The sequence below is a fragment of the Cynocephalus volans genome, chromosome 1 (genome assembly GCF_027409185.1).
Source record: "Cynocephalus volans isolate mCynVol1 chromosome 1, mCynVol1.pri, whole genome shotgun sequence".
NCBI classification, from domain to species: Eukaryota; Metazoa; Chordata; class Mammalia; order Dermoptera; family Cynocephalidae; genus Cynocephalus; species Cynocephalus volans.
The window spans coordinates 130,731,404-130,757,264 of NC_084460.1; the positions used below are offsets into that span (position 1 = coordinate 130,731,404).

Sequence of the window (25,861 nt, forward strand, 5' to 3'; positions counted from 1 at the left end):
TTTCTAGGTCTTTCTTAAAAAAATGAAACCTTGCTTGTTCAAGCCTCTTGAGATAATAGAGTTAGACTGGCTTCAAAAAATAGCTTTTGGCCTATTGGACTGAATTCTGTGACAATTTTAGGAAAATAAGGGGGAAAAACAACAACATCATTTGCATAGCAGAGAGGAAGTGTTATAAAGTAGATGGGAGCTAGCAAATTGGAAGATTTACACAGAACTAAGATTAGTGTGATAATGATAGATGCCCGACCTAATGAGTTTACAGAGGGGAACAGTTCTTACCCTCCACAGTTTTAACCTAGACTATCAGAAGTAAATTTTGCACCTAGGAAAAAATAAACAGCTCCAGCAGTTGGGGGGGGGGGGGGGGTTGGTGAAATGAAAGAAAACAGTTTTTTATTCCCTACACTGTTTATAATTTGGATTTAGTATTCCATAGATGAGAGTAAGAACTAAAAAGTAATAATTTTATGATGAAAAATTAATGGTGTAATTCATGCTCAGTCTCACCTTCCTAAGTATTTGGAAAAATGATTTTAAGTTATCCAACTGACCACATGTTGGTTGAGTTTTCTACTTTTATCACAAAGTGCAGACTTCTTCGAGAGATAGGGCAGATACTTGATTTTTCTCAACATGAAAGATCTTATCTCCGTACAAATTGTGGATTTTTATTTTTCTTCATTCTGATCTCCATCAGGCCCAGTTAAAGGCCCAAGAGGAAGAGTGTCAAAAGAGGGAGGCTGAAGAAAAACAGGCTCAACTTGAGAGAAAACGAGAAGAAAAGAGACTGAAGAAAGTGGTTAGTAATGTCTGCTTCATTAGTCACCTGTCTCTTGAGCCCTATTGTATGTGATACTGTGGCCCTGTTCACCTTCCCTATCCCAGAGCTTCTTTCTGGAATGCTCTTCTCTCTTCTCTACCTCTTTTCTCTGTCTTATTTAGTAAAAACCTGCTCATTGTTCAGATCTTAGCTCGAACGTGACTTCTTCCAGATTAGCCTTTCCTGTCCTGCCCTCCCTTCTTGCCTCCTAAGTTTAGGTTAGTTCCCTCTTTGTGGACTCTCATAAGTATCTTTTCTTCAGAGCATACTGATGCTTATATTATGTATCTATTTTGTGGCCATTTTATTCATTTCTAAATCCACAACTAAACTGTAATCTCCATTAGAATAAACAAAGCAGTCTGGTACTGTATGGGCTAGCAGTATACCTGGCATATAATAGGCACCTGGCAAATATGTGTTAAATGAGTGAATAGATGAATAAACAAATGGAAGAAAACACACAGAAAAAATAAGAGACAAAGCTCTTACTTTCAAGGTTGTTAAATTTTAGTTAGGAAGATAAGATTTAGAAATACATATCTGTCAGAGACAAAATAATAGAGCATTTGCTTTTTTGTGCTACACAGACTCAAAGCAATCAAGAGAATCATATAAGGCAAGGTCCATGAAGATTTTGGAGAAATTAGAGGCATTTTCATGGAAAGGAAATTTGAATTGGGAATTGTGTTAGTCAAGGTTCTCCAGAGAAACAGAACCAGTGGGATATATATACTCATACAGGAAGAGATTTATGAGGAATTGACTGATGTAATTATGGAGGCTGAGTCCTATGATCTGCTGTTTGCAATCTGGAGACCCAGAAAAGCCATTGGTATAATTCTGGTCCAAGTCTACAGGCTGAGAACCAGGGGAGACAATGGTGTAAATCCCATTCCAAGGGCAGGAGAAGACTGATGTTCCAGCTCAAGTTGGCAGGCAGGAAGCAAAAAGGGATGAATTCCTCTTTTCTCCTCCTTTTTGTTCTATTCAGGCCCTCAACAGATTGGATGATGCCCACCAATATTAGGGAGGGCAATCAACTTTGCTGAGTCCACCAACTCAAATGCTAATCTTGTCCAGAAGCACTTTATAGTCACACCCAGAAATAGTGTTTAATCTTACACCCCATAGTACAGTCAAGTTGGCACATAAAATTAACCATCACAAGTCCACCCCTTGTCAACATGGAACCCATACACATCTCTTTAAACCATACTTAATCTGCAAATTAAGTCAATAGTAAGATCATAATTCTGCCTAACGTGATGCAACTATCTGCTATACAACTGAAAATGTACAAACACCTTCCTCAGAAGAGGAGGTAAAGTTCTTGAGTGATGTTTGCTCTTCTCCTTGATACTCCATACTTAAATACTATAATATAAAATTAGCAATACTAAAGCGCTGTGATATAAAGTCAATACATCTTATGTTAAATGATAAGGGAATAAGAGGAAAGAAAATGTACAGATGTATTCGTAGAAAAATAAGGAGAAAGTCCTTATGACAGTTGCAGTCCTTCTTTCTATAACTGGTCATAGCTGGTATTTGAAACTATCTTCTACCACTGCCCACTCTATATTCCCTTTACCTCAGCTGCTTGTGGTTCTTTACCCTTCATTTCTGAAGGGCCTGGGCCATTAGTAGTCCTGGCTGGATTGGGTGGTCGTAGTTTTCCATTGATATTAATCACAGTGCATGGTAATACTAAGAGATGCCATAAGGGATCTTCTGTATTCCAGACATCCTCTTCCTTACCTCCACTGTATAATAGTAGTCTGATTTCCCCTTAGCGGGCATGATCAATCACCCCAGCCAGCACCATAACTCCTTTCTTTGCCTGTTGATTCAATGGGATGAGGAGCCCAAAGTGGACAGGTGGCAGTCTTAACTTCCTGTTCAATGGCGTCATTGTGTCTCTTGGTGGAAGCATTCTTCTATCTGGAACAAAGACCTCTAGGCTAGCAGAGCATAAAGTCACAGGAGTAGGAAGCAAAAATTTTGCTGGTGGGTTAATAGGGGTGATAGTGAGTTGCACCAATCCCATTTCCACCCCTTGGTTCTTGGACCCATGAATCCTGACTATCAGAGAAATCGTACCGTGTATTGGACACTGATTCAGAGCATGTACAGCCTGCTGGAGAACCTTACCCCAGACCTGCAAGATGTTATCACCTAGCAGGTGCTATCACTGAGTCTTCAGAAGGCCATTCCCCCATTCTCTCAAGCCAGGTGCTTCAGGATGTTGAGGGACATGGTAGGACCAGTGAATTCTGTGAGCCCAATGCTGCACTTTGCTGTGAATTGAGTTCCTTGGTGAAAAGCAAAGCTGTGGAACACTATGACAGTGAATATGGAATTTGGTGAGCTCATGGATGGTAATTTTCGCAGAATCATCTCGTGCAGGAAAGGCAAATTCATATCCAGCGTAAATGTCTATGCCAGTGAGAACAAAAACATTGCTCCTTCCATGATAGAAGCAATCCAATCTAAAAACTGCTCAGTTTCCTCCCTTAGCTGTGATGAGAGATTCTAAAATAGCATTTCCCCAGCATGTGTGCCATGTAATCCTAGAGGTTCCTGAGATATGAAGTTGTTTTGAGAAAGTATAGATAAGTTCTCAATACTTACATTCTAAGATTGAATAAGTTTAGGAAATGCTGGTTAAAATAAACAAGTTTCTGGGCCGGCCCCGTGGCTCACTCGGGTGAGTGTGGTGCTGGTAGCGTCGAGGCTGCAGGTTCGGATCCTATATAGGGATGGCTGGTGCGCTCACTGGCTGAGTGTGGTGCGGACGACACCGTGCCAAGGGTTGCAATCCCCTTACCGGTCAAAAAATAAATAAATAAAAATAAAAATAAACAAGTTTCTTTATTAGTTAACTTCTCACACTTTTAACATCCTACCAGGCACTGTTAGTTTTCAGAAGAGGGGCACGGTATGCCAACTAGTCACATATATCTGACCACAGAACCCTTTTATTATAGAGCGCCCACTCATACCTCGTAGAACAATTTGGGGTCATGCTATTGTAAAGAAATGAGACAATTTTTTAATTGGAAACTGTAAGGTTAAAAGGAAATGGAACTGTACATAAATACTGTACTCTAGTTGGTAAACTTTTTTCTTGTGGGGGCATGGGTTAACAGTACTGAAACTGTCTTTTAGCCATACTGGGGTTGAACAAATCAGTAAACAGATGGTGAATTGTGCCATAGGGGGAATTTATAAATAAGCAAGAAGGGAAGGGTAAAATAAACCCTCTGGTACTGCATTAGAGCCAGAGACATCAGCATGAACTCATGTTTACCTTAATATATATATAGATAGATATATATAGACAGATATATATATCTATAAATATATATTAGATGACTAGATGCAGGAATGGGTATTTTATTTTTTTGGTAGCTATTGTAAATGAGATTGCTTTCTTGATTTCTCTTTGTTGGTGTATAGAAATGCTGCTTATTTTTGTATGTCAATCTTGTATCCTGCAACTTTACTGAATTTGTTTTACCAGTTCTAAGAGTTTTTTGGTGGAGTCTGCAGGTTTTTTCAATATAAGATCATGTGGTCTCCAAACAGGGACAATTTGACTTCCTCTTTTCCAATTTTGATGCCCTTTACTTTTTTCTCTTGCCTAATTATTCTAGCTAGGACTTACAGTACTGTGTTGATAAGAGTGATGAAAGTGGGCATCCTTGTTTTGTTGCTGTTCTTAGAGGAAACACTCTTAAACTTCCCCATTCAGTATGATATTAACTGTAGATTTTTCATATATGTCCTTTTTTGATGTAAGTACTTATTGCTATAAAATTCCTTCTCAGTTATGCTTTTGTAGTATCTCATGGGATTTTGTATGTTGTATTTCTATTTTCATTTGTTTAAAGTAACTTTTTAAATTCCCTCTTATTTTTTTCTTTGACCCATTGTTTGTTTAGGAGCATGTTGTTTAACTTCCATGGAATTGTACAGTTTCCAAAGTTTCTCTTGGAAATTGTACAATTTCTAGTTTTATTCCATTGTGGACTGAAAGGATACTTGATATGATTTCAGTTTTTTTAATTTGGTGAGTCTTGATTTCTTGCCTAACATGTGGTATGGCCTGGAGAATGTTCCATGTGCTGATGAGAAGATTGTGTATTCTGCAGTTGTTGGATGAAATGTTCTGTAAGTGTTTGTTAGGTCCATTTGGTCTATAGTTCAACTTAAATCCAATGTCTCTTTGGTGGTTTTCGATCGACACAATCTGTCCAGTTTCAGGAGAGGGGTGCTGAAGTGCCCAACTATTTTTGTATTGGGGTCTATCTCTTTTTAACAGTCCAATAATATTTTCTTTATATATCTGGGTGCTCCAATGTTGGGTGCATATTTTTACAATCGCTATATCCTCTTGCTGAATTGATCCCTTTATCATTATATAACAGCCTTCATTGTTGCTTTTTATTGCTTTTGATTTAAACTTTACTTAATCTAAGTATAGCTACTTCTGCTCACTTTTGGTTTCCATTTACATGAAATATCTTTTTCCATCCCTTCATTTTTAGTCTGTTTGTGTCTTTATAGGTGAAGTGAGATTCTCATAGGTAGCTGATAGAGTTTGGATGTGTTGTCCTCCCTAAAACTCATGTGGAAATCTGATTCCCAATGTGGCAGTGTTGGGAGCTGTTGGAGTCATGGGGGTGTTTCCCTCATGAATGAATTAATGCTCACCCTGGGGAGGGGGGTTTATGAGTGAGTTCTTGCTCTATTCATTCCCATGAGAGCTGGTTGTTTAAAAGACCTGGCCCCTTCCCTCTCTCTCTCTATCTTGCTTCCTCTCACCATGTGATCTGCTTATACCTGCTGGCTGCCTGCCACTTTCTGCCATGAGGAGAAGCAGCCTGAGGCCCACACCAGATGCAGCTGTCCCAGAATCATGAGCCAAATAAACCTCTTTTTTTTATAAATTACCCAGTTTCAGGTATTCTGTTATAGCAACACAAAAAAAGACTAATATAGTAGCATAGAGTTTGGCCATGTTTATTCATTCATTCCACCAGTTTATATCTTTTAAATGGGGAATTTAATTCATTTACATTCAAGTTTGTTATAGAAAGGTGTGGCCTTACTCCTGACATTTTGTTAATTGTTTTCTGATTTTTTGTATATCCTTTGTTCCTTTCTTCCTATTTTATTATTTGTCTTTTCTGTTTAATGGTTTTCTGTAGTGATAGATATAATTTCTTTCTCTTTTTCATTTGCATATCTGCTTTACCAGTGAGTTTTATTCTTTTGCATTTTTTTTTATTATGGTAGTTTTTGTCCTTTTGTTTCCAGTGTAGGACTCCCTTATGGATCTTTTGTAGAGCTGTTCTGGTGGTCATAAATTCCTGCAGTTTTTATTTATCTGGACAATATGCTGTTTCTCCCATTTTTTTTTGAAGGATAGCTTTGCTGTGTGGAGTATTCTTGGCTGTCAGGGTTTTTTTATTGTTTGTTTGTTTGGTTTGTTTTGTTTTTCCTTTCAGCACTTTGAATATATTATACCATTTTCTCCTGGCCTGTAAAGTTTTTGCTGAGAAATCTACTGTTAGTCTGATGGGGATTCCCTTTTAGGTGACTTGATGCTTTTCTCTTGCTGCTTATTAGAATTCTTTGTCTATGACTACAGTGTGCCTTGGAGAGGACCTTTTTGGGTTAAATCTGTTTGAGGATCATTGAGCCTCTTGGATCTAAGCCCTTATCTCTCCCTAAACTTGGGAAATTTTCAGTTAATATTTTGTTGAAGGTTTTCAATGCCTTTACCCATTTTGTCCCCCTCTATAATACCCATAATCCAAATGTTTCTATGCTTAAAGTTGTCCCATGTATCTCATAGGTTTTCTTCATTCTTTTTCATTCATTTTTCTTTTTCTTTTCTTCCTTACTTTTTTTTCTTTTTAGTCCAGTTACTTCAAAAGACTTGTCTTCAAGTTCAGCAATTCTTTCTTCTGCTTGATCTAGACTGTTGCATAAGTTCTCTGTTGAATTTTTTATTTCATTTCATGAATTTTATAATTCCAAGATTTCTTCTTGGTTCTTTTTTAATAATATTTATCTCTTTGTTGCATTTCTCATTTACATTATGAATTGTTGTTCTGATTTCATAGAATTGTTTATATTCTCTTTCATCTCATATTTCTTTGGGGTTGTCATGTTTCCTTGTTTTTTGCTTGTTTGTTTGTATGTTTTTAATTTTTTTTTTTTTGTATACCTGTGTTTATGTCTGCACATCTGGTGAAAATGTCACTTCTAATTTTCTATAGTAGCTTTTGAAGGAAGAGACTCTTTCCTATAGATGTATTGCATAATCTCAGTTGGATAAGGTGTTTTAGGTTTGGTTCTGGGTGAGCATAGTAGTATAGTCTTCATGTGATTTCTTCAACTGTATTCAGTGTTGGAGTTGTCTACAAGTGCCTTTGTGGCATAGGTGCTGGGTCACTAAAGTGGGCAGGATTGCCAGGGAAATGGGTGGGACTACAGACCTAAGGGAAAATCACTGAGGTGCTCTGCAGCTTCTCAGCTAGAGTGAGCAATGCTGGGAGGGCTCACTGGGGACTTGAGTAGGACCTGGTGCCCCAAGACAGATACTGGCCACTCCGTAGCTTCTCAGCTGTAGTGGGTGACTCTGGATGAGGTTTCTGGGGACTCGGGCAATAGCCTACACCCCCAGGAGAGGCTCTGAAGCACTCTTAAGCTTCTCACTTGGAGTGGTCAATTCTGTGCAAGGTCGCTGGGGCCATGAGCAGGACCCTGTACCCTCAAGAGAGACACTGGGATGCCCTGCAGCTCCTCAGGTGGAGTTGATAGCTCTGGGCAGGGTTGTTGGGCCTTAGGCATGATCCTGCTCCCCCAAGAGAAATTCTGAGGTACTCTGCAGTTGTTCAGCTAGGGTGGATGGCTCTGGACAGGTTCAGTGGTGCCACAGGTGGGACTCTGTGCCCCCAGGAGAGGCATGTGGACACTCCACTGAAGACAGCAGGTCTCCCAGCAGAGGCAGAAGGCCCCAATTCATCAACTGTCAGGTTCTCTGAAGTGCTGCAAGCATTGGCTCCCTTTGTCTTAGGGGTGGCCTTCCCCCTGTGTTGGACTGTCTGTTCCCAGGGGTGCAATATGCTGCATGGGTGCAGGGTGAAGGAGTCACAGTGTGATGGGATGGAAACAGTGCCTTGAGGATATGGAGATGCTGGGGCTATTGGGCCCCAGGACATAATGCACTGTGGTGTTTGCTGTGATCTCAAAATGACGATGTGCTGCAACAACCTGGGTTCCAGAGGATGGGGGCTCAGCATGCATTTCCTCTCTGGAATAATGTAGCTGCTTGGGCTCCAAGCAGTGCCCTGTACTGGGCTCATAGTCTCCAAGGGCTGTGTGGCTCTCTTGTAGCTAAGATTACAGGTATCCATGGTGGAAGTGTAGACTGTTGGGGATTTTTTGCTTAACTTTTCCCTGCATTCGGAATCTCTACTGGCTCTGAGCCAGTCCCATCCAGGTGCTTCACTTGCCTTGTTTTTCCCCCCAACCACCTGTTCACTTGTCTTTCTATGCTGCTATCCCATGTTTCTGAGCCTCAGAGGGTCTGCTTTGCTATTTTGCTGAATTGCACTGTCTTCTCCTAGACACTGTATTCAACATGTGATTATCTGTTTGTTGTTTTGGACTTTCTTTGTGTCAGAGGCAAGAGCTCAGTGTCTCTAGTCAGTCATCTTGGACTCCTCATAAATCCTTGTTCTAATTTTATATCTGTTCTTTTGTCAGTACCATACTGTCTTTGATTGCTGTAGCTTTATAGGCAATATAAATTCTCCCACTCTATTCTTCTTTGTCAGAATGTTTTGGCTATTCTTGTTCCTTTTCATTGTTATGTAAATTTTAGACTAATTTTGTCAATATGTACAAAAAACCTTGCTAGGATTTTCATTGGAATTGTACTGAATCTACAGATCAAATTAGGGGAAAATTGACACCTTAACAACATTGAGTCTGTAATCCATAAACACAGTAGATCTCTCCACTTTTCATTCTTTCATTCATTCATTCATTTTCTGTGTGTATTAAGGTAAAACTAACAAATAAAAGTTGCATATATTTTAGGTGTTCAATGTGATGTTTTGATATATGTATACACTATAAGATAATTATAACAATCAAACTAATTAACATATCCATCACCTCACATAGTTACTTCTGTGTGTGTGTGTGTGTGTGTGTGTGTGTGTGTGTGTGTGTGTGTGTGTGTGTGTACTTAAGATCTACCCTGTTAGCAAACTTCAAGTATACAATAACTATAGTCACCATGCTATACATTATTAGGTCTCCAGATCTTATTCCTCTTATAACTGAAAGTGCATATGACCAGTATCTCCCTATTTCCTCTGCTCTCCAACCCCTGGTAACAACGCTTCTCTGTTTCTATGAATTTGAATTTTTTAGATTCCTCGTATAAGTGAGATCATGCAGTATTTCTTTTTCTCTGTCTGGCTTATTTCAGTTAGCTTAATGTCTTCCAGATTCATCCACGTTGTTGCAAATGGCAGGATTTCTTTCTTTGTTAAGGCTGAATAATATTCCATTGTGTAGTACATTTTCTTTATCCATTCATTCAATTCATCCATCAATGTATATTTAGATTGTTTCTATATCTTGTCTGCTGTGAATAATGCTGCAATGAATATGGTAGTGCAGATATTCTTCAAGATAGTGATTTTATTCCATTGGATGTATACGCAGAAATGGGATTGCTGGATTAAATGGTAGTTTTAGTTTTTTGGCTTTTTTTTAAAAAAAGATGACCAGTAAGGGGATCTTAACCCTTGACTTGGTGTTGTCAGCACCACACCCTTCCAAGTGTGCTAACCAGCCATCCCAATATAGAGATCTGAACCCATGGCCTTGGTGTTATCAGCACCACACTCTCCCAAGTGAGGCACGGGCTGGCCCTGGTAGTTTTAGTTTTGATTTTTTGTGGAATCTCCATACTGTTTTCCATAATGGCTGAACTAATGTACATTCCCACCAACAGTGTACAATAGTTCCCTTTTCTCCACATTCTTGTCAACACTTATTTTTTGTTTTTTTCAAGATTTTTTTTGGATGGCTGGCCTGTGACCTTGGTGTTATAAGGCTGCACTCTAACCAACTGTGCTTACAGGCCAGCCTATTCACCAACACTAATCTTTTGACTTTATTCACCAACACTAATCTTTTGACTTTTTGATAATAGTCATCGGTGATATCTAATTGGTGTTTTGATTAGCATTTCCCTGATGATTAGTAATTTTGGGTACATTTTTATATTGGCCATTTGTATGTCTTCTTTAGAAAAAAGTCTGTTCAGGTCCTTTGCTCATTTTTTAATTATGTTATTTGAGGTTTTTTGCTATTGAGTTGTATGAGTTCCTTATGTATTTTAGATATTATCCCCTTATCAGATATATGGCTTGCAAATATTTTCTTGATTGTTTCCTGTGCTGTGCAGAAAATTCTTAGTTTGATGTAGTCCCACGTGTTTATTTTTGCCTTTGTCGCCTGTGCTTTTGGTGTCATATCAAAAAATTCATTGCCAAGACCAATGTCATGGAGCTTTTTTCTATTTTCTTCTAGCAGTTTTTCATTTCAGGTCTCACATTTAAGTTTTTAAATTCATTTTGAGTTGATTTTTTTGTGTGTATGATGTAAGATAAGGATGAAATCTTATTTTTTTTCATGTGGCTATTCTGTTTTCCCAGCACCATTAACTGAAGAGACTTTCTTTTTTCCATTGTGTTTTGTTGGCACCTTTGTTCAAGATTCATTGACTGTGAGTAGGTTTATTTCTGGGCTTTCTGTTCTGTTTCATTGGTCTATGTGTCTTATTTTATGCCAGTGCCTTGCTGTTTTGATTACTATTGCTTTGTAAGATAATTTGAACTCAGGACATTTGATGCCTCCAGCTTTGCTCTTCTTCCTCAAAATTGCTTTGGCTACTCAGGGTCTTTTGTGGTTCCATACAAAGTTTAGCATTGTTTTTCTATTTCTGTGAAAAATGCCATTGGAATTTTGATAAGGATTGCATTGACTCTTTAGATTGCATTGGGTAGTATGGACATTTTTACAATGTTGAGTCTCCTGTCCATGAATATGGGATATCTTTCCATTTATTTTGTCATCTTTAATTTTTTTCATCAATGTTTTTTAGTTGTCTACACACTGAAAAAATGTACCAATCTTTCATCTTCTTGGTTAATTCATTTCTAAGTATTTTATTCTTTTTAATGCTATCATAAATGGGATTGTTTTCTTAATTTCTTTTTTGGAAAGTTTGTTGTTGTTACTGTATAGAAACAACTGATTTTTGTATGTTGATTTTATATCCTAGAACTTTACTGAATTTATTCAATAGTTATAACCATTTTTTGGTGGAGTCTTTAGGTTTTCTATATGTAAGATTTTGTAATCTGCAAACAGGAATTTTACTTCTTCCTTTCTGATTTCAATGCTTTTTGATTCTTTTTCTTACCTAATTGCATGGCTAGGACTTCCAGTACGATGTTGAGTAGATGTGGTAAGAGGGAGCATCCTTGTTTCCTGATCTTAGAGGAAAAGGTTACAGCTTTTAGCCACTGAGTATGATGTTAGCTGTGGGCTTGCCATATATGGCCTTTATTGTGTTGAGGTACATTTTTCTGTACCTAATTGGTTGAGAGTTTTTATCATTAAAAGATACTGAATTTCATCAAATGCTTTTTCCTCATCTACTGAGATGATCATGTGACTTTCATCTTTCATTTTGTTAATGTGGTATATCACATTTAATTGAGTTGTACATATTAAACCATCCTTGCATCCAGGGATAAATCCCAGTTGGTCATTGTGTATGATCCTTTTAATGTGCTCTTGAATTTGGTTTGCTACTATTTTGTTAAGGATTTTTGCATTTATGTTCATCAGGGATATTGACTTATAATTTTCTTTTCTTGTAGTGTCTTTGTTTGATTTTGGTATCAGGGTAATGCTGTCCTCATAAAATGAGTTTGGAAGTGTTGTCTCCTCTTCAATTTTTTGGAAGAGTTTGAGAAGGATTAGTATTAATTCTTCTTTAAATGTTTGATAGAATTCATCAATGAAGGGCATCAGGTCCTGGGATTTTCTTTTTTGGAAAATTTTTTATTACTGATTCAATCTCCTTACTCTTTATTGGTCTGTTTATTGGCTGGTGTACGGTTCATGACCTCTGTCTTTCCTGTTCTCAACCTCTCCAAACCACTCATCTGTGCTGATCACCTCAGTGATCAGGGTGAGTAGAGAAAGAAGCGGGCCTGTTGGGCAGCATCCCACACAGCTTGGGGAGCTGGGTGCTCACTCACTACACTCACTTTTCCCTATGGGAAAAATCAGACTATGTGGGTTTCTCTTGGCACTGAGCTGTGCTGCTTTAGGGGAGGGGTGACCCAGGTAAAATGAAACTGTTCTTACCCTCTTCAGTGCATCCAGTGATGTGCTGGAACTTCTCCACTGGAGTCTCAGACTCCCATAAATTTACTCTCATACATGGGTATTTGTCAAAACTGATGCTTCTGTGGGCATATGATGATAGAAAGCTCCTGTTTAACCATCTTGCTGATGTTCTCTCTCCATTTATTTAGATCTTTGATTTGTTTCATTGGTGTTTTATAGCTTTTCAGAAACCTTGCATGTATTTTGTTAATTTTATACCTAAGTACTTCATTATTTTGGTATTATTGTTAATGGTGGATTTTTTTTAATTTTCATATTTCATTTATTTATTGCTAATATATAGGAACATAATTCATTTCTGTATATTGACTGTGTATCCTGAAACCTCACTCACCTCATATTTTAGTTCCACGAGGATTTTTTTGATAGATTCTTTGGAATTTTCTACATAGACAACCATGTTTTCTGCCAGTTAAGGCAGTTTTATTTCTTCCTTTCCGATCTTTATGCCTTTTATTTTATTTATCCATCCATCCATCGTTCATTCATTCATTCATTCATTCATTCATTCATTCATTCATCTTATTGCAGTAACTAGGACTTCTAGTACAAGGTCAAATCGGAGTTGTGAAAGAAGACATCCTTGCCTTGTTCCATATCTTAGGGTGAAGGCATTCAGTGTTTCACCATCAAGTATGATACTAGCTGTAGGTTTTTCATGGGTGCCTTTTATTAAATTAAGTAAATGCACTTTTATTCCTAGATTGCTGAGAATGTTTACTATTTCAATTTCATTGAAAGCTTTTTCTGCATCTGTTGATGTTATCATATAGTTTTTTTCTTTTGTTTATCTATTAATATGATAAATTATACTTGATTGGTTTTCCAAGGTAGAATCAGCCTTGCCTTTCTTAGATGAACCCTACCTTGGTCATGGTGTATTACCTTGAGGGAGTTGGGTCAAGATGGCGGCGGATGCGGCGGCTGGCGCGGAGTAGCTGAGGTGGAAAAGGTGGCCACTGGGCCTCAGGCAGCCGGGAAACTTGTGGACCTTCCTCTGGCCATTTCTTAAGGGAGGACTGCTGCTGCTGGCCGGTCGTGGGGGCTCAACGCCACTTTGCCCCTGGCAGGAGAGGCTGCCTCATTTACAGGCAACAGCTTTGAAGTGTGGAGCAGGAAAAGAACTGATTCTTAGCTGCAAAAGCGAGTCTTGAAACAGGGAACACAGCGCCAGGGCTGCTGTGGATGCAGCCAGGATCCCGGAGGCTGGGGCCGCACTGAAGGCGGCCAGCTGCCCTATTCAGGATTCGAGGTTTCAGGCCGGCATTAAAGAAGATTCCTGGGAGCGCCCGAGCGGCGCCGCGATGAACAGCCCGAGGCGGCAGCACCGAGAACACGGAAGGCAACAAACCAGAGACAGAGCGAGCGCCCGACCTGGCACAGCACTGTGAGTGATCCCTGGCACAGCTCTGTTCGGGGGGTGGATGCCCACGCGGCTTCCGCCTGCACCACCAGGCCACTCACTGCCCCGGTGCTGCCTCCATTTTCCCAGGTGCGGGCAGCTCCGCCCTGCTCGGCCATCACTGAGCCCATTTGCTTGGCCTGGCGCGGGGCTTTCCGGACCCTGCGGGCCGGCCTCCTCTCCCACTCCCTCCCCCACTCCCTCCGCGGTTCTCTGGTGGGGCTGGGGGTGTGGGGCATCCCGACCAGTGTTGGGAGGGCTAGGAAGTACGGGCGGGCCGACTGTCACTCCACCACACCCTGGACTCCGGCCCGGTAAACTTCCTGTTACTGGGAGGCAGATACCATCTCTGCGACCACCAGTTTGGAAAAAAGCCTAACGAATTTCTGGTTGGGAATAGTGTGGTAGGAGAGTTCCCAGGTCCGCTTGAACCTGCCGGAGAGCAGGCTGCAGGCGGGCACTAGACTCGGTTTATACCGGGGGGATACAAAGGTGAACAAGACCCGAGAAAGATCTACACAGTGCTACAAAGGCACCCAGAGAGACCGGTCGTCTGTGCCTAGCAGAAACCTGGTAGACTTCCTGGGCGAGGCAGTGCTGAGCAGGGTCTTGAAAGCCCAGCTGATAGACGAGGGGTGCAGAAGACACACCCCAGCCCAGCACAGTGTGCACAGAGGGGGGAGACGGGCAGCCAGGGAGGCGGAGACTCGACAGAAACCACACACCCGGTGGGGTCGCCACTGCACGATCTAACAGCCTGGGCCAGAGCACACGGAACGGGGAGAAGTCCTGTACAGAAAGTGAAAGCTCAACAGAGATCACACACCCTGTGGTACGTGATCCACCAGCCTAGCAGAGTACAAGCTGACCAGAAAGGTGGATCCCCGGAGAAGCCCAAGACCCGAGGCAACCACACACACAAGACACTAGAGGCCAACTGAGCAGTCACGGAGGGAGCCATACCAAATTGGCAACCACAGCAACATCCTAGTTAGTCATTAGTCTCAAACCGGTGGACTGTGAAACCCCCTGCCACAATGAATAAACACCAAAAAAAAGACACCAGAAATACAAAAAATCAAGAAAGTACACCACCAAAAGTTAATAAATCTCATACTCTAGATCCTATAGAACAAGAAGCCCTTGAAATAACTGACAAGGAATTTCGAGTGATAATTCTAAGGAAACTGAATGAGATACAAGAAAACTCAGCTAGACATCATGATGAAATGAGGAAAAGTATACAGGATCTGAAAGAGGAAATATACAAGGAAATCAATGTCCTGAAAAAAAATGTAGCAGAACTTGCTGAGCTGAAGAAGTTATTCAGCGAAATAAAAAACACAACGGAGAGTTTAACCAGCAGGCTTGTCGAAGTTGAAGAGAGAACCTCTGAACTTGAAGATGGGCTGTTTGAAATAACACAAGCAGACAAAAAGAAAGAAAAAAGAATCAAGGACATGGAAGAAAATCTGAGAGAGATATCAGACAACCTCAAGCGCTCAAATATCCGAGTCATGGGTATTCCAGAAGGGGAGGAAAATGGAGATTCCATTGAAAACATATTCAACAAAATAGTGGCAGAAAACTTCCCAGGTATAGGAAAAATCACAGATCTTCAGATCCAGGAAGCTCAACGATCTCCAAACGTATTCAACCCAAAAAGGCCTTCTCCAAGACATGTCATAGTCAAATTGGCAAAACTCAGAGACAAAGAGAGAATCTTAAAAGCTGCAAGAGAGAAGCGTCAAATCACCTATAAGGGAGCCCCAATCAGGTTAACATCAGACTTTTCATCACAAACCCTAAAAGCTAGAAAGGAATGGGATGATATTTTCAAAATACTAAAAGACAAAGATTGCCAGCCAAGAATACTCTACCCTGCAAGGCTATCCTTCCGAAATGAGGGGCAAATAGTATATTTCTCAGACAAACAAAAACTGCGGGAGTTCACTACCACAAGACCACCCTTACAAGAAATCCTCAAGGGAGTACTGGGTTTGGTTCCTGAAAAATAACTACCACTGCCATAAAAACCTAAGAAAAATCTAAACCCGCTAGTACAATAAAAATGGCATTCATGAAGAGAAAACAAGCTAACAAAAACACTATCTACAATCTAAGGAACCAACAAACATGGTGTATTACCTTTTTTATATATTTCTGGATTTGATTTGCTATTTTGTTAAGAATGTTGTGTCTATGCTCATGAGAGATATTTGTCTGTATTTTTTTTTTTTATACTATGTTTGACCTATTGTGGTATTAGGATAATGGTAGCCTCATAAAACAAATTGGGGAGTGTTCCCTTTTCTATTTTCCAGAAGTGAGTATGTAAATTTGGTATTATTTCTTCCTTAAAATGTTTGGTAGAATTCCCTGGTGAAGCCATTTGGGCCTGTAATTTTCTTTTTTAGAGGGCTTTTAATAATATATTCTATTTCTTTAGTAAATATAGGTCTGTTTGGGTTTTTCTTCCTTCCTGAGTGAACCCTGGTAATTTGAGCATTTTATCTAAGTTTTTGAGTTTCTTGGAATAGAGTTCTTGAAATAGTATTCTCTTATACCTTTTTAATTTCTGTGAGATCAATATTGATTTCCCCTCTTTAAGCTCTAATATTAGTAATTTTGTCATCTCTCTTTTTTCTTGGTTTCCTTGGAAAAAAAACCAACCTTTGGTTTCATTGATTTTTTTTGTTGTTTTCCTGTTTTCAGTTTCATTGATTTTCACTCTAATTTTTGTTATTTCTATCCTCCTGTTTGCTTAAGATTTTTCTTTCTCTAATTCCTTAAAGTGAAAGCATAAATCGTTTATTTCAGATCTTTCTCCTTTTCTAATATATGCATTTAGTGCTATAAATTTCCAAGTACTCTTTTACTTGCATACCATATATTTTGATATTTTCATCTTCATGTAGTTCAAAATATTTTTAATTTTCCTTGAGAATTCCTCTTTGTTCCACAAGTTATTTGGAAGTGTATTCTTTCAATTTCAAATATTTGGGGATTTCCCAGATAACCTTCTGTTATTTCTAGTTTAATTTCATTATGGTTCAAGAATGTTGTATTAGACAAGATGGCAGAATAGACCATCCCTAACGTCACTCTTTCCCACAAATCAACCAGTTTACAACAATTAAAAAGCAATGACAGCTAAGCTGGGGCTGCTATAGCTCAGGGGAAGAGGAGGAGAGACCTATGGAGTGCATGAAGGCGGGAGAAGCCATGATGAGAGAAAAAAAAATGCTCCAACCATTTTTAATCCCAGCTGCTTCCAGGTTGGAGCTGCTGGGCACATGGAGCAGGAGCCAGCAAAAGTCGCAGCTGTGCCCTTTGGATGAAGTTGCTTGGAGGCAGCAGGGGAGAAGACAGCCTTGGTGGCCCCCAGGCCAGCAAGAAAACTAATAGGGTTCCTGTGGACCCACTTAGAAGTGAGTAGCAACAACAACTGAAAAAAAGGAGCAACTCAGAGGCCAGTGAGTCATTGCAAAGGATTAGTCCATGGTCCGTCTCATGGAAAGTGTTTGGAGCACGGGCGGTGGGGGAGATAGGGCACCAGGAGAACATTGGGGAACAGCAAGGACAGCTGATCTGCTCCCCACCAATTAGTGTAGGATCACTCAGTGGAGAATGTTCAGGAATATAGAACTGCAGGGGGTGCAGTTTACTGAAAGAATCAGGTCCAGACCCGAGTTTCCACACAACCCAGGTGTACTGGATCTCATGAGAGCCAGAAGTACCTATAAAGTCAGCCATTAAAACCTGAGTTGCACAAAAAGCCTTCACCCGGGAATCAGCAGCAAAGCAGCAATTTAGCTCAGCTACAGAGCTCAAGTGCTAGTCCCCACAGGAAGTTCCCCCATTTTAGAAGTAAGCAAAAGATTACAAATTAATTCCAGTGCAGAGTTTAAGTGGTGGGAACAGCAAATAACCCAACACAGAACTGAAAGCAAAAACAAAATACCCACAACTGGAGACAAAGTTTGATATTAACTAGTAAAGGTCTCACATCACCAAAGAACACCTATAACACCTAAAAGGACCGGAAGTCCTCTGGGCTACCAAGCCAGAGATGGGGAGGGCTGGGGGCCTCAGCCATGACCCCCGACACCCACAACCAGTCCCAAGGGTGGGGACCTCAGGCCTCAGCCACACACCCCCGACATGTGCAAGCAGCCCAGTGATGACCTCTGAGCCACCACAGGAAGCACCCTGGGCTCTCCCAAGCCAGGGGAGTGGGGAAACAAGGGCCTCGGCCATGCCCCCTTGACACCTGCAACCAGCCCAGAGATGACCCCCGAGCCTCCGCAGGAAGTGTCCCAGGATCTCCTGAGCTGGGGCATTAGGGGGCTGAGGGCCTTGGCCATGGTCCCCTGCCACACACAAGCAGCTCAGCTAAGACTACCAAGCTACCACAAGCAGAGCCTTGGGCTCCCAAGCTGCGGTGGTGGGGGGGCAAGGGCTTTTGCTACACTCCCCTGACATCTACACCCAGCCCAGCAATGACCTAGCCACCATGGAAGCCCCCTGATCTCCCCTGTGGGAATGGGGGGGGGGGTGCCACAGGCCTCAACCCCTCCCCTCCTCCTTCTTCATTCCATCCTATTTCCTAACCCCTTTCCCCTCTCCCCCTCCTTCCCAACTGCTTCACAACATCATAGAATGTAAAAAAGTAATGTTAATAAATAAATCTTAAAAAAAAAAAAGAATGTTATATTAGTCCATTTTCTGCTGCTTATAACAGAATACCTGAAACTGGGTAATTTGTAAAGAAATGAAATTCATTTCTTACAGTTTTGGAGGCCGGGAAGTCCATGGTCCAGGGGGCACAACTAGTGAGGGCCTTCTTCTTGGTGGGGACTCTGTACAGGATCCCATGGCATTGCAAGGCATCACATGGTGAGAATGGCATGAGCAAGAGAGCTAACCTTCTCACTTACTCTCATTAGAAAGCCATCAGAACCACACCTGTGACAACCCATTAAACTATCAGTTCATTGCTCCATGAATGGATCAGTCCATTCACAAGGGTACAGTTCTTGTGATCCCACTTTTCACCATCTTATTGGGGGTTAAGTTCCAACATGAGCTTGGGAGGATATTCAAACCACAGCAAATGTACACAGTATGAATTTGTTAAGTTTTGTTTTATGGCCCCAAACATGGTCTATCTGGTGAACACTTCATGTGCATTTGAGAAGAAGGTGTATTAGGCTGTTTTTGGTGTGGTCTACAAATATCAATTAAGTCACAGTGTTTGATTTTGTTATTCAGGTCATCCGTATCCTTACTGATTTTGTGCTACTTATAAGTTATTTAGAGAGGATTGTTGAAGTTTCTAACTAAATTGTGCGTTTGTCTATTTTTCCTTTCATATCTATATGTTTTTACCCCATATATTTTGAAGATATGTTATTAAGTGCATATTTGTTTAGAAAGGACATATATATATTTCCATTTCCTCTCTCCTATCCTTTGTGTCATTGTTGTCATATATGTCATATTTTACTTTTATTTCTACTATAAATACCCAATACCTTGTTAAAGTTATTGCTTTAAACAGTTATCTTTTAGTGGAATTAAAAATGAAATAATTATATTTTACCTTCATTTTTTCGACTTCTTCCATTTGCTCTTTATTTTTTTGTGTAGATCTAAGTTCTTTTTTTTTTTTTTTTTTTTTTTTTTTAATTTTATTTTGTCGATATACATTGTAGCTGATTAATGCTCCCCATCACCAAAACCTCCCTCCCTTCTCCCTCCCCCCCTCCCCCCCAACCATGTCCTTTCTGTTTGTTTGTTGTATCAACTTCAAATAATTGTGGTTGTTATATCTTCTTCCACCCCCCCCGGTTTGTGTGTGTATGTGTGTATGTGTGTGTGTGAATTTATATATTAATTTTTAGCTCCCACCAATCAGTGAGAACATGTGGTATTTCTCTTTCTGTGCCTGACTTGTTTCACTTAATATAATTCTCTCGAGGTCCATCCATGTTGTTGCAAATGGCAGTATTTCATTCGTTTTTATAGCTGAGTAGTATTCCATTGTGTAGATGTACCACATTTTCCGTATCCACTCATCTGATGATGGGCATTTGGGCTGGTTCCAACTCTTGGCTATTGTAAAGAGTGCTGCGATGAACATTGGGGAACAGGTATACCTTCGACTTGATGATTTCCATTCCTCTGGGTATATTCCCAACAGTGGGATAGCTGGGTCGTATGGTAGATCTATTTGCAATTGTTTAAGGAACCTCCATACCATTTTCCATAGAGGCTGCACCATTTTGCAGTCCCACCAACAATGTATGAGAGTTCCTTTTTCTCCGCAGCCTCGCCAGCATTTATCGTTCATAGTCTTTTGGATTTTAGCCATCCTAACTGGGGTTAGATGGTATCTCAGTGTGGTTTTGATTTGCATTTCCCGGATGCTGAGTGATGTTGAGCATTTTTTCATATGTCTGTTGGCCATTTGGATATCTTCCTTAGAGAAATGCCTACTTAGCTCTTTTGCCCATTTTTTAATTGGGTTGCTTGTTTTCTTCTTGTAAAGTTGTTTGAGTTCCTTATATATTCTGGATATTAATCCTTTGTCAGATGTATATTTTGCAAATATTTTCTCCCACTCTGTTGGTTGTCTTTTAACTCTGTTAATTGTTTCTTTTGCTGTGCAGAAGCTTTTTAGTTTGATATAATCCCATTTGTTTATTTTTCCTTTGGTTGCCCGTGCTTTTGGGGTCGTATTCATGAAGTCTGTGCCCAGTCCTATTTCCTGAAGTGTTTCCCCTATGTTTTCTTTAAGAAGTTTTATTGTCTCAGGGTGTATATTTAAATCCTTAATCCATTTTGAGTTGATTTTAGTATATGGTGAGAGGTATGGATCTAGTTTCATTCTCCTGCATAACGATATCCAGTTATCCCAGCACCACTTGCTGAAGAGGCAGTCCCTTCCCCAGTGAATAGGCTTGGTGCCTTTGTCAAAGATCAGATGGCAGTAAGTGTGAGGGTTGATTTCTGGATTCTCTATTCTATTCCATTGGTCAGTGTGTCTGTTTTTATGCCAGTACCATACTGTTTTGGTTATTATAGCTTTGTAGTATAGCTTAAAGTCAGGTAGTGTTATGCCTCCAGCTTTATTTTTTTTGCTGAGCATTGCTTTGGCTATTCGTGGTCTTTTATTGTTCCATATAAATGTCTGAATAGTTTTTTCCATTTCTGAGAAAAATGTCTTTGGAATTTTGATGGGGATTGCATTGAATTTGTATATCACTTTGGGTAGTATGGACATTTTCACTATGTTGATTCTTCCAATCCAAGAGCATGGGATATCTTTCCATCTTCTTGTATCCTCTCTAATTTCTCTCAGCAGTGGTTTGTAGTTCTCATTATAGAGATTTTTCACCTCCTTGGTTAACTCAATTCCTAAGTATTTTATTTTTTTGGTGGCTATTGTAAATGGGCAGGCTTTCTTGATTTCTCGTTCTGCATGTTCACTATTGGAGAAAAGAAATGCTACTGATTTTTGTGTGTTGATTTTGTATCCTGCTACTGTGCTGAAATCATTTATCAATTCCAACAGTTTTTTTGTAGAGGTTTTAGGCTGTTCGATATATAGGATCATGTCATCTGCAAACAGGGACAGTTTGACTTCATCTTTTCCAATCTGGATGCCCTTTATTTCCTTCTCTTCTCTGATTGCTCTGGCTAGTACTTCCAACACTATGTTGAATAGGAGTGGTGAGAGTGGGCATCCTTGTCTAGTGCCTGTTCTTAAAGGAAAAGCTTTCAGCTTTTCCCCATTCAGGATGATATTGGCAGTGGGTTTGGCATATATGGCTTTAATTATGTTGAGATACTTTCCCTCTATACCTAACTTATAGAGGGTCTTTGTCATGAATGAGTGCTGAACTTTATCAAATGCTTTTTCAGCATCTATAGAGATGATCATATGGTCCTTGTGTTTGAGTTTATTAAGATGGTGTATCACATTTATTGATTTGCGTATGTTGAACCAACCTTGCATCCCTGGGATGAATCCCACTTGATCGTGATGAATAATTTTTCGTATGTGTTGCTGTATTCTGTTTGCTAGTATTTTAGTGAGGATTTTTGCATCTATATTCATCAAGGATATCGGCCTGTAGTTTTCTTTTTTGGTTATATCTTTACCTGGTTTTGGTATCAGGATGATGTTTGCTTCATAGAATGAGTTTGGGAGATTTGCGTCCGTTTCAATCTTTTGGAATAGTTTGTAAAGAATCGGTGTCAATTCCTCTTTGAATGTTTGGTAAAATTCTGCTGTGAATCCATCTGGTCCTGGGCTTTTCTTTGTTGGGAGCCTTCTGATAACAGCTTCAATCTCCTTTATTGTTATTGGTCTGTTCAAATTTTCTACGTCTTCACGGTTCAGTTTTGGGAGCTTGTGTGTGTCCAGAAATTTATCCATTTCCTCCAGATTTTCCAATTTGTTGGCGTATAGTTGTTTATAGTAGTCTCGAATGATTCCTTGTATTTCAGATGAATCAGTTGTAATATCGCCTTTTTCATTTCTAATTTTTGTTATTTGAGTCTTCTCTCTTCTTTTTTTTGTTAGCCATGCTAATGGTTTGTCAATTTTATTTATCTTTTCAAAAAACCAACTTTTTGATTCGTTGATCTTTTGAATTGTTTTTTGGTTTTCAATTTCATTCAGTTCTGCTCTGATCTTAATGATTTCTTTCCGTCTGCTAACTTTAGGATTGGATTGTTCTTGTTTTTCTAGTTCTTTAAGGTGAAGTGTTAGGTTGTTCACTTGCCATCTTTCCATTCTTCTGAAGTGAGCATTTAATGCAATAAATTTTCCCCTCAATACTGCTTTTGCAGTATCCCACAGGTTTTGGTATGATGTATCATTGTTTTCATTAGTTTCAATAAACTTTTTGATTTCCTGCTTGATTTCTTCTTGGACCCATATGTCATTAAGTAGAATGCTGTTTAATTTCCATGTGTTTGTATAGTTTCCAGAGTTTTGTTTGTTATTAATTTCTAGTTTTAATCCATTGTGGTCTGAGAAGATACATGGGATAATTCCAATTTTTTTGAATTTATTGAGACTTGATTTGTGACCTAATATGTGATCTATCTTGGAGAATGATCCATGTGCTGATGAGAAGAATGAATATTCTGAGGTTGTTGGGTGGAATGTTCTGTAGATATCTGCCAATTCCAATTGGTCTAGAGTCTTGTTTAGATCTTGTGTTTCTCTACTGATTCTTTGCCTAGATGATCTGTCTAATATTGACAGTGGAGTGTTCAGGTCCCCTGCTATTATGGTATTAGTGTCTATTTCCTTCTTTAGGTCTAATAGAGTTTGTTTTATAAATCTGGCTGCTCCAACATTGGGTGCGTACATATTTATGATTGTTATGTCTTCTTGATGGATCAGTCCTTTTATCATTAAGTAGTGTCCCTCATTGTCTCTTTTTATGGTTTTTAGTTTAAAGTCTATTTTGTCAGATATAAGAATAGCCACTCCAGCTCGTTTTTCTTTTCTGTTTGCATGGTAAATCTTTTTCCATCCTTTTACTCTTAGTCTGTGTGAATCTTTATGGGTGAGGTGGGTCTCTTGTAGGCAGCATATAGTTGGGTCCTGCTTTTTGATCCAGTCAGCCAGTCTGTGTCTTTTAATTGGGGAATTTAAGCCTTTAACATTCAGAGTTGTTATTGAAAGGTGTTGATTTATTCCTAGCATTTTATTGGTTGTTTGGTTGTCTTAGGTGTCTTTTGTTCCTTGCTTTCTGATTTACTGTTTGGTTTCTTTGTTTGTTGGTTCCTTAGGTTGTAGATAGTGTTTTTGTTAGCTTGTTTTCTCTTCATGAATGCCATTTTTATTGTACTAGCGGGTTTAGATTTTTCTTAGGTTTTTATGGCAGTGGTAGTTATTTTTCAGGAACCAAACCCAGTACTCCCTTGAGGATTTCTTGTAAGGGTGGTCTTGTGGTAGTGAACTCCCGCAGTTTTTGTTTGTCTGAGAAATATACTATTTGCCCCTCATTTCGGAAGGATAGCCTTGCAGGGTAGAGTATTCTTGGCTGGCAATCTTTGTCTTTTAGTATTTTGAAAATATCATCCCATTCCTTTCTAGCTTTTAGGGTTTGTGATGAAAAGTCTGATGTTAACCTGATTGGGGCTCCCTTATAGGTGATTTGACGCTTCTCTCTTGCAGCTTTTAAGATTCTCTCTTTGTCTCTGAGTTTTGCCAATTTGACTATGACATGTCTTGGAGAAGGCCTTTTTGGGTTGAAAACGTTTGGAGATCGTTGAGCTTCCTGGATCTGAAGATCTGTGATTTTTCCTATACCTGGGAAGTTTTCTGCCACTATTTTGTTGAATATGTTTTCAATGGAATCTCCATTTTCCTCCCCTTCTGGAATACCCATGACTCGGATATTTGAGCGCTTGAGGTTGTCTGATATCTCTCTCAGATTTTCTTCCATGTCCTTGATTCTTTTTTCTTTCTTTTTGTCTGCTTGTGTTATTTCAAACAGCCCATCTTCAAGTTCAGAGGTTCTCTCTTCAACTTCGACAAGCCTGCTGGTTAAACTCTCCGTTGTGTTTTTTATTTCGCTGAATAACTTCTTCAGTTCAGCAAGTTCTGCTACATTTTTTTTCAGGACATTGATTTCCTTGTATATTTCCTCTTTCAGATCCTGTATACTTTTCCTCATTTCATCATGATGTCTAGCTGAGTTTTCTTGTATCTCATTCAGTTTCCTTAGAATTATCACTCGAAATTCCTTATCAGTTATTTCAAGGGCTTCTTGTTCTATAGGATCTAGAGTATGAGATTTATTAACTTTTGGTGGTGTACTTTCTTGATTTTTTGTATTTCTGGTGTCTTTTTTTTGGTGTTTATTCATTGTGGCAGGGGGTTTCACAGTCCACCGGTTTAAGACTAATGACTAACTAGGATGTTGCTGTGGTTGCCAATTTGGTATGGCTCCCGCCGTGACTGCTCAGTTGGCCTCTAGTGTCTTGTGTGTGTGGTTGCCTCGGGTCTTGGGGTTCTCCGGGGATCCACCTTTCTGGTCAGCTTGTACTCTGCTGGGCTGGTGGATCACGTACCACAGGGTGTGTGATCTCTGTTGAGCTTTCACTTTCTGTACAGGACTTCTCCCCGTTCAGTGTGCTCTGGCCCAGGCTGTTAGATCGTGCAGTGGCGACCCCACCGGGTGTGTGGTTTCTGTCGAGTCTCCGCCTCCCTGGCCACACGTCTCCCCCCTCTGTGCACACTGTGCTGGGTTGGGGCGTGTCTTCTGCACCCCTCGTCTATCAGCTGGGCCTTCAAGACCCTGCTCAGCACCGCCTCGCCCAGGAAGTCTACCAGGTTTCTGCTAGGCACAGACGACCAGTCTCTCTGGGTGCCTTTGTAGCACTGTGTAGATCTTTCTCGGGTCTTGTTCACCTTTGTATCCCCCCGGTATAAACCGAGTCTAGTGCCCTCCTGCAGCCTGCTCTCCGGCAGGTTCAAGCAGACCTGGGAACTCTCCTACCACACTATTCCCAACCAGAAATTCGTTAGGCTTTTTTCCAAACTGGTGGTCGCAGAGATGGTATCTGCCTCCCAGTAACAGGAAGTTTACCGGGGCAGGAGTCCAGGGTGTGGTGGAGTGACAGTCGGCCCGCCCGTACTTCCTAGCCCTCCCAAAACTGGTCGGGACGCCCCACACCCCCAGCCCTGCCGGAGAACCGTGGAGGGAGTGGGAGAGGAGGTCGGCCCGCAGGGTCCGGAAAGCCCCGCGCCAGGCCAAGCAAATGGGCTCAGTGATGGCCGAGCAGGGCGGAGCTGCCCGCACCTGGGAAAATGGAGGCAGCACCGGGGCAGTGAGTGGCCTGGTGGTGCAGGCGGGCAGCCGCGTGGGCATCCACCCCCCGAACAGAGCTTTGCCAGGGATCACTCACAGTGCTGTGCCAGGTCGGGCGCTCGCTCTGTCTCTGGTTTGTTGCCTTCCGTGTTCTCGGCGCTGCCGCCTCGGGCTGTTCAGTCGCGGCGCCGCTCGGGCGCTCCCAGGAGTCTTCTTTAATGCCGGCCTGAAACCTGGAATCCTGGATAGGGCAGCTGGCCGCCTTCAGTG

At 40.5% G+C, this 25,861-nt stretch overlaps 1 protein-coding gene across 1 annotated transcript in view; it reads left to right on the forward strand.

The window, feature by feature from the left end:
* CCDC191 (coiled-coil domain containing 191) overlaps nucleotides 1-25,861 on the forward strand; it is an 89,189-nt gene that overhangs the window by 48,109 nt on the left and 15,219 nt on the right. The window contains exon 13 of the mRNA XM_063111353.1: nucleotides 701-802. Coding sequence (XP_062967423.1) covers nucleotides 701-802 — 102 coding nt within the window. The remainder of the gene's footprint in view (nucleotides 1-700; nucleotides 803-25,861) is intronic.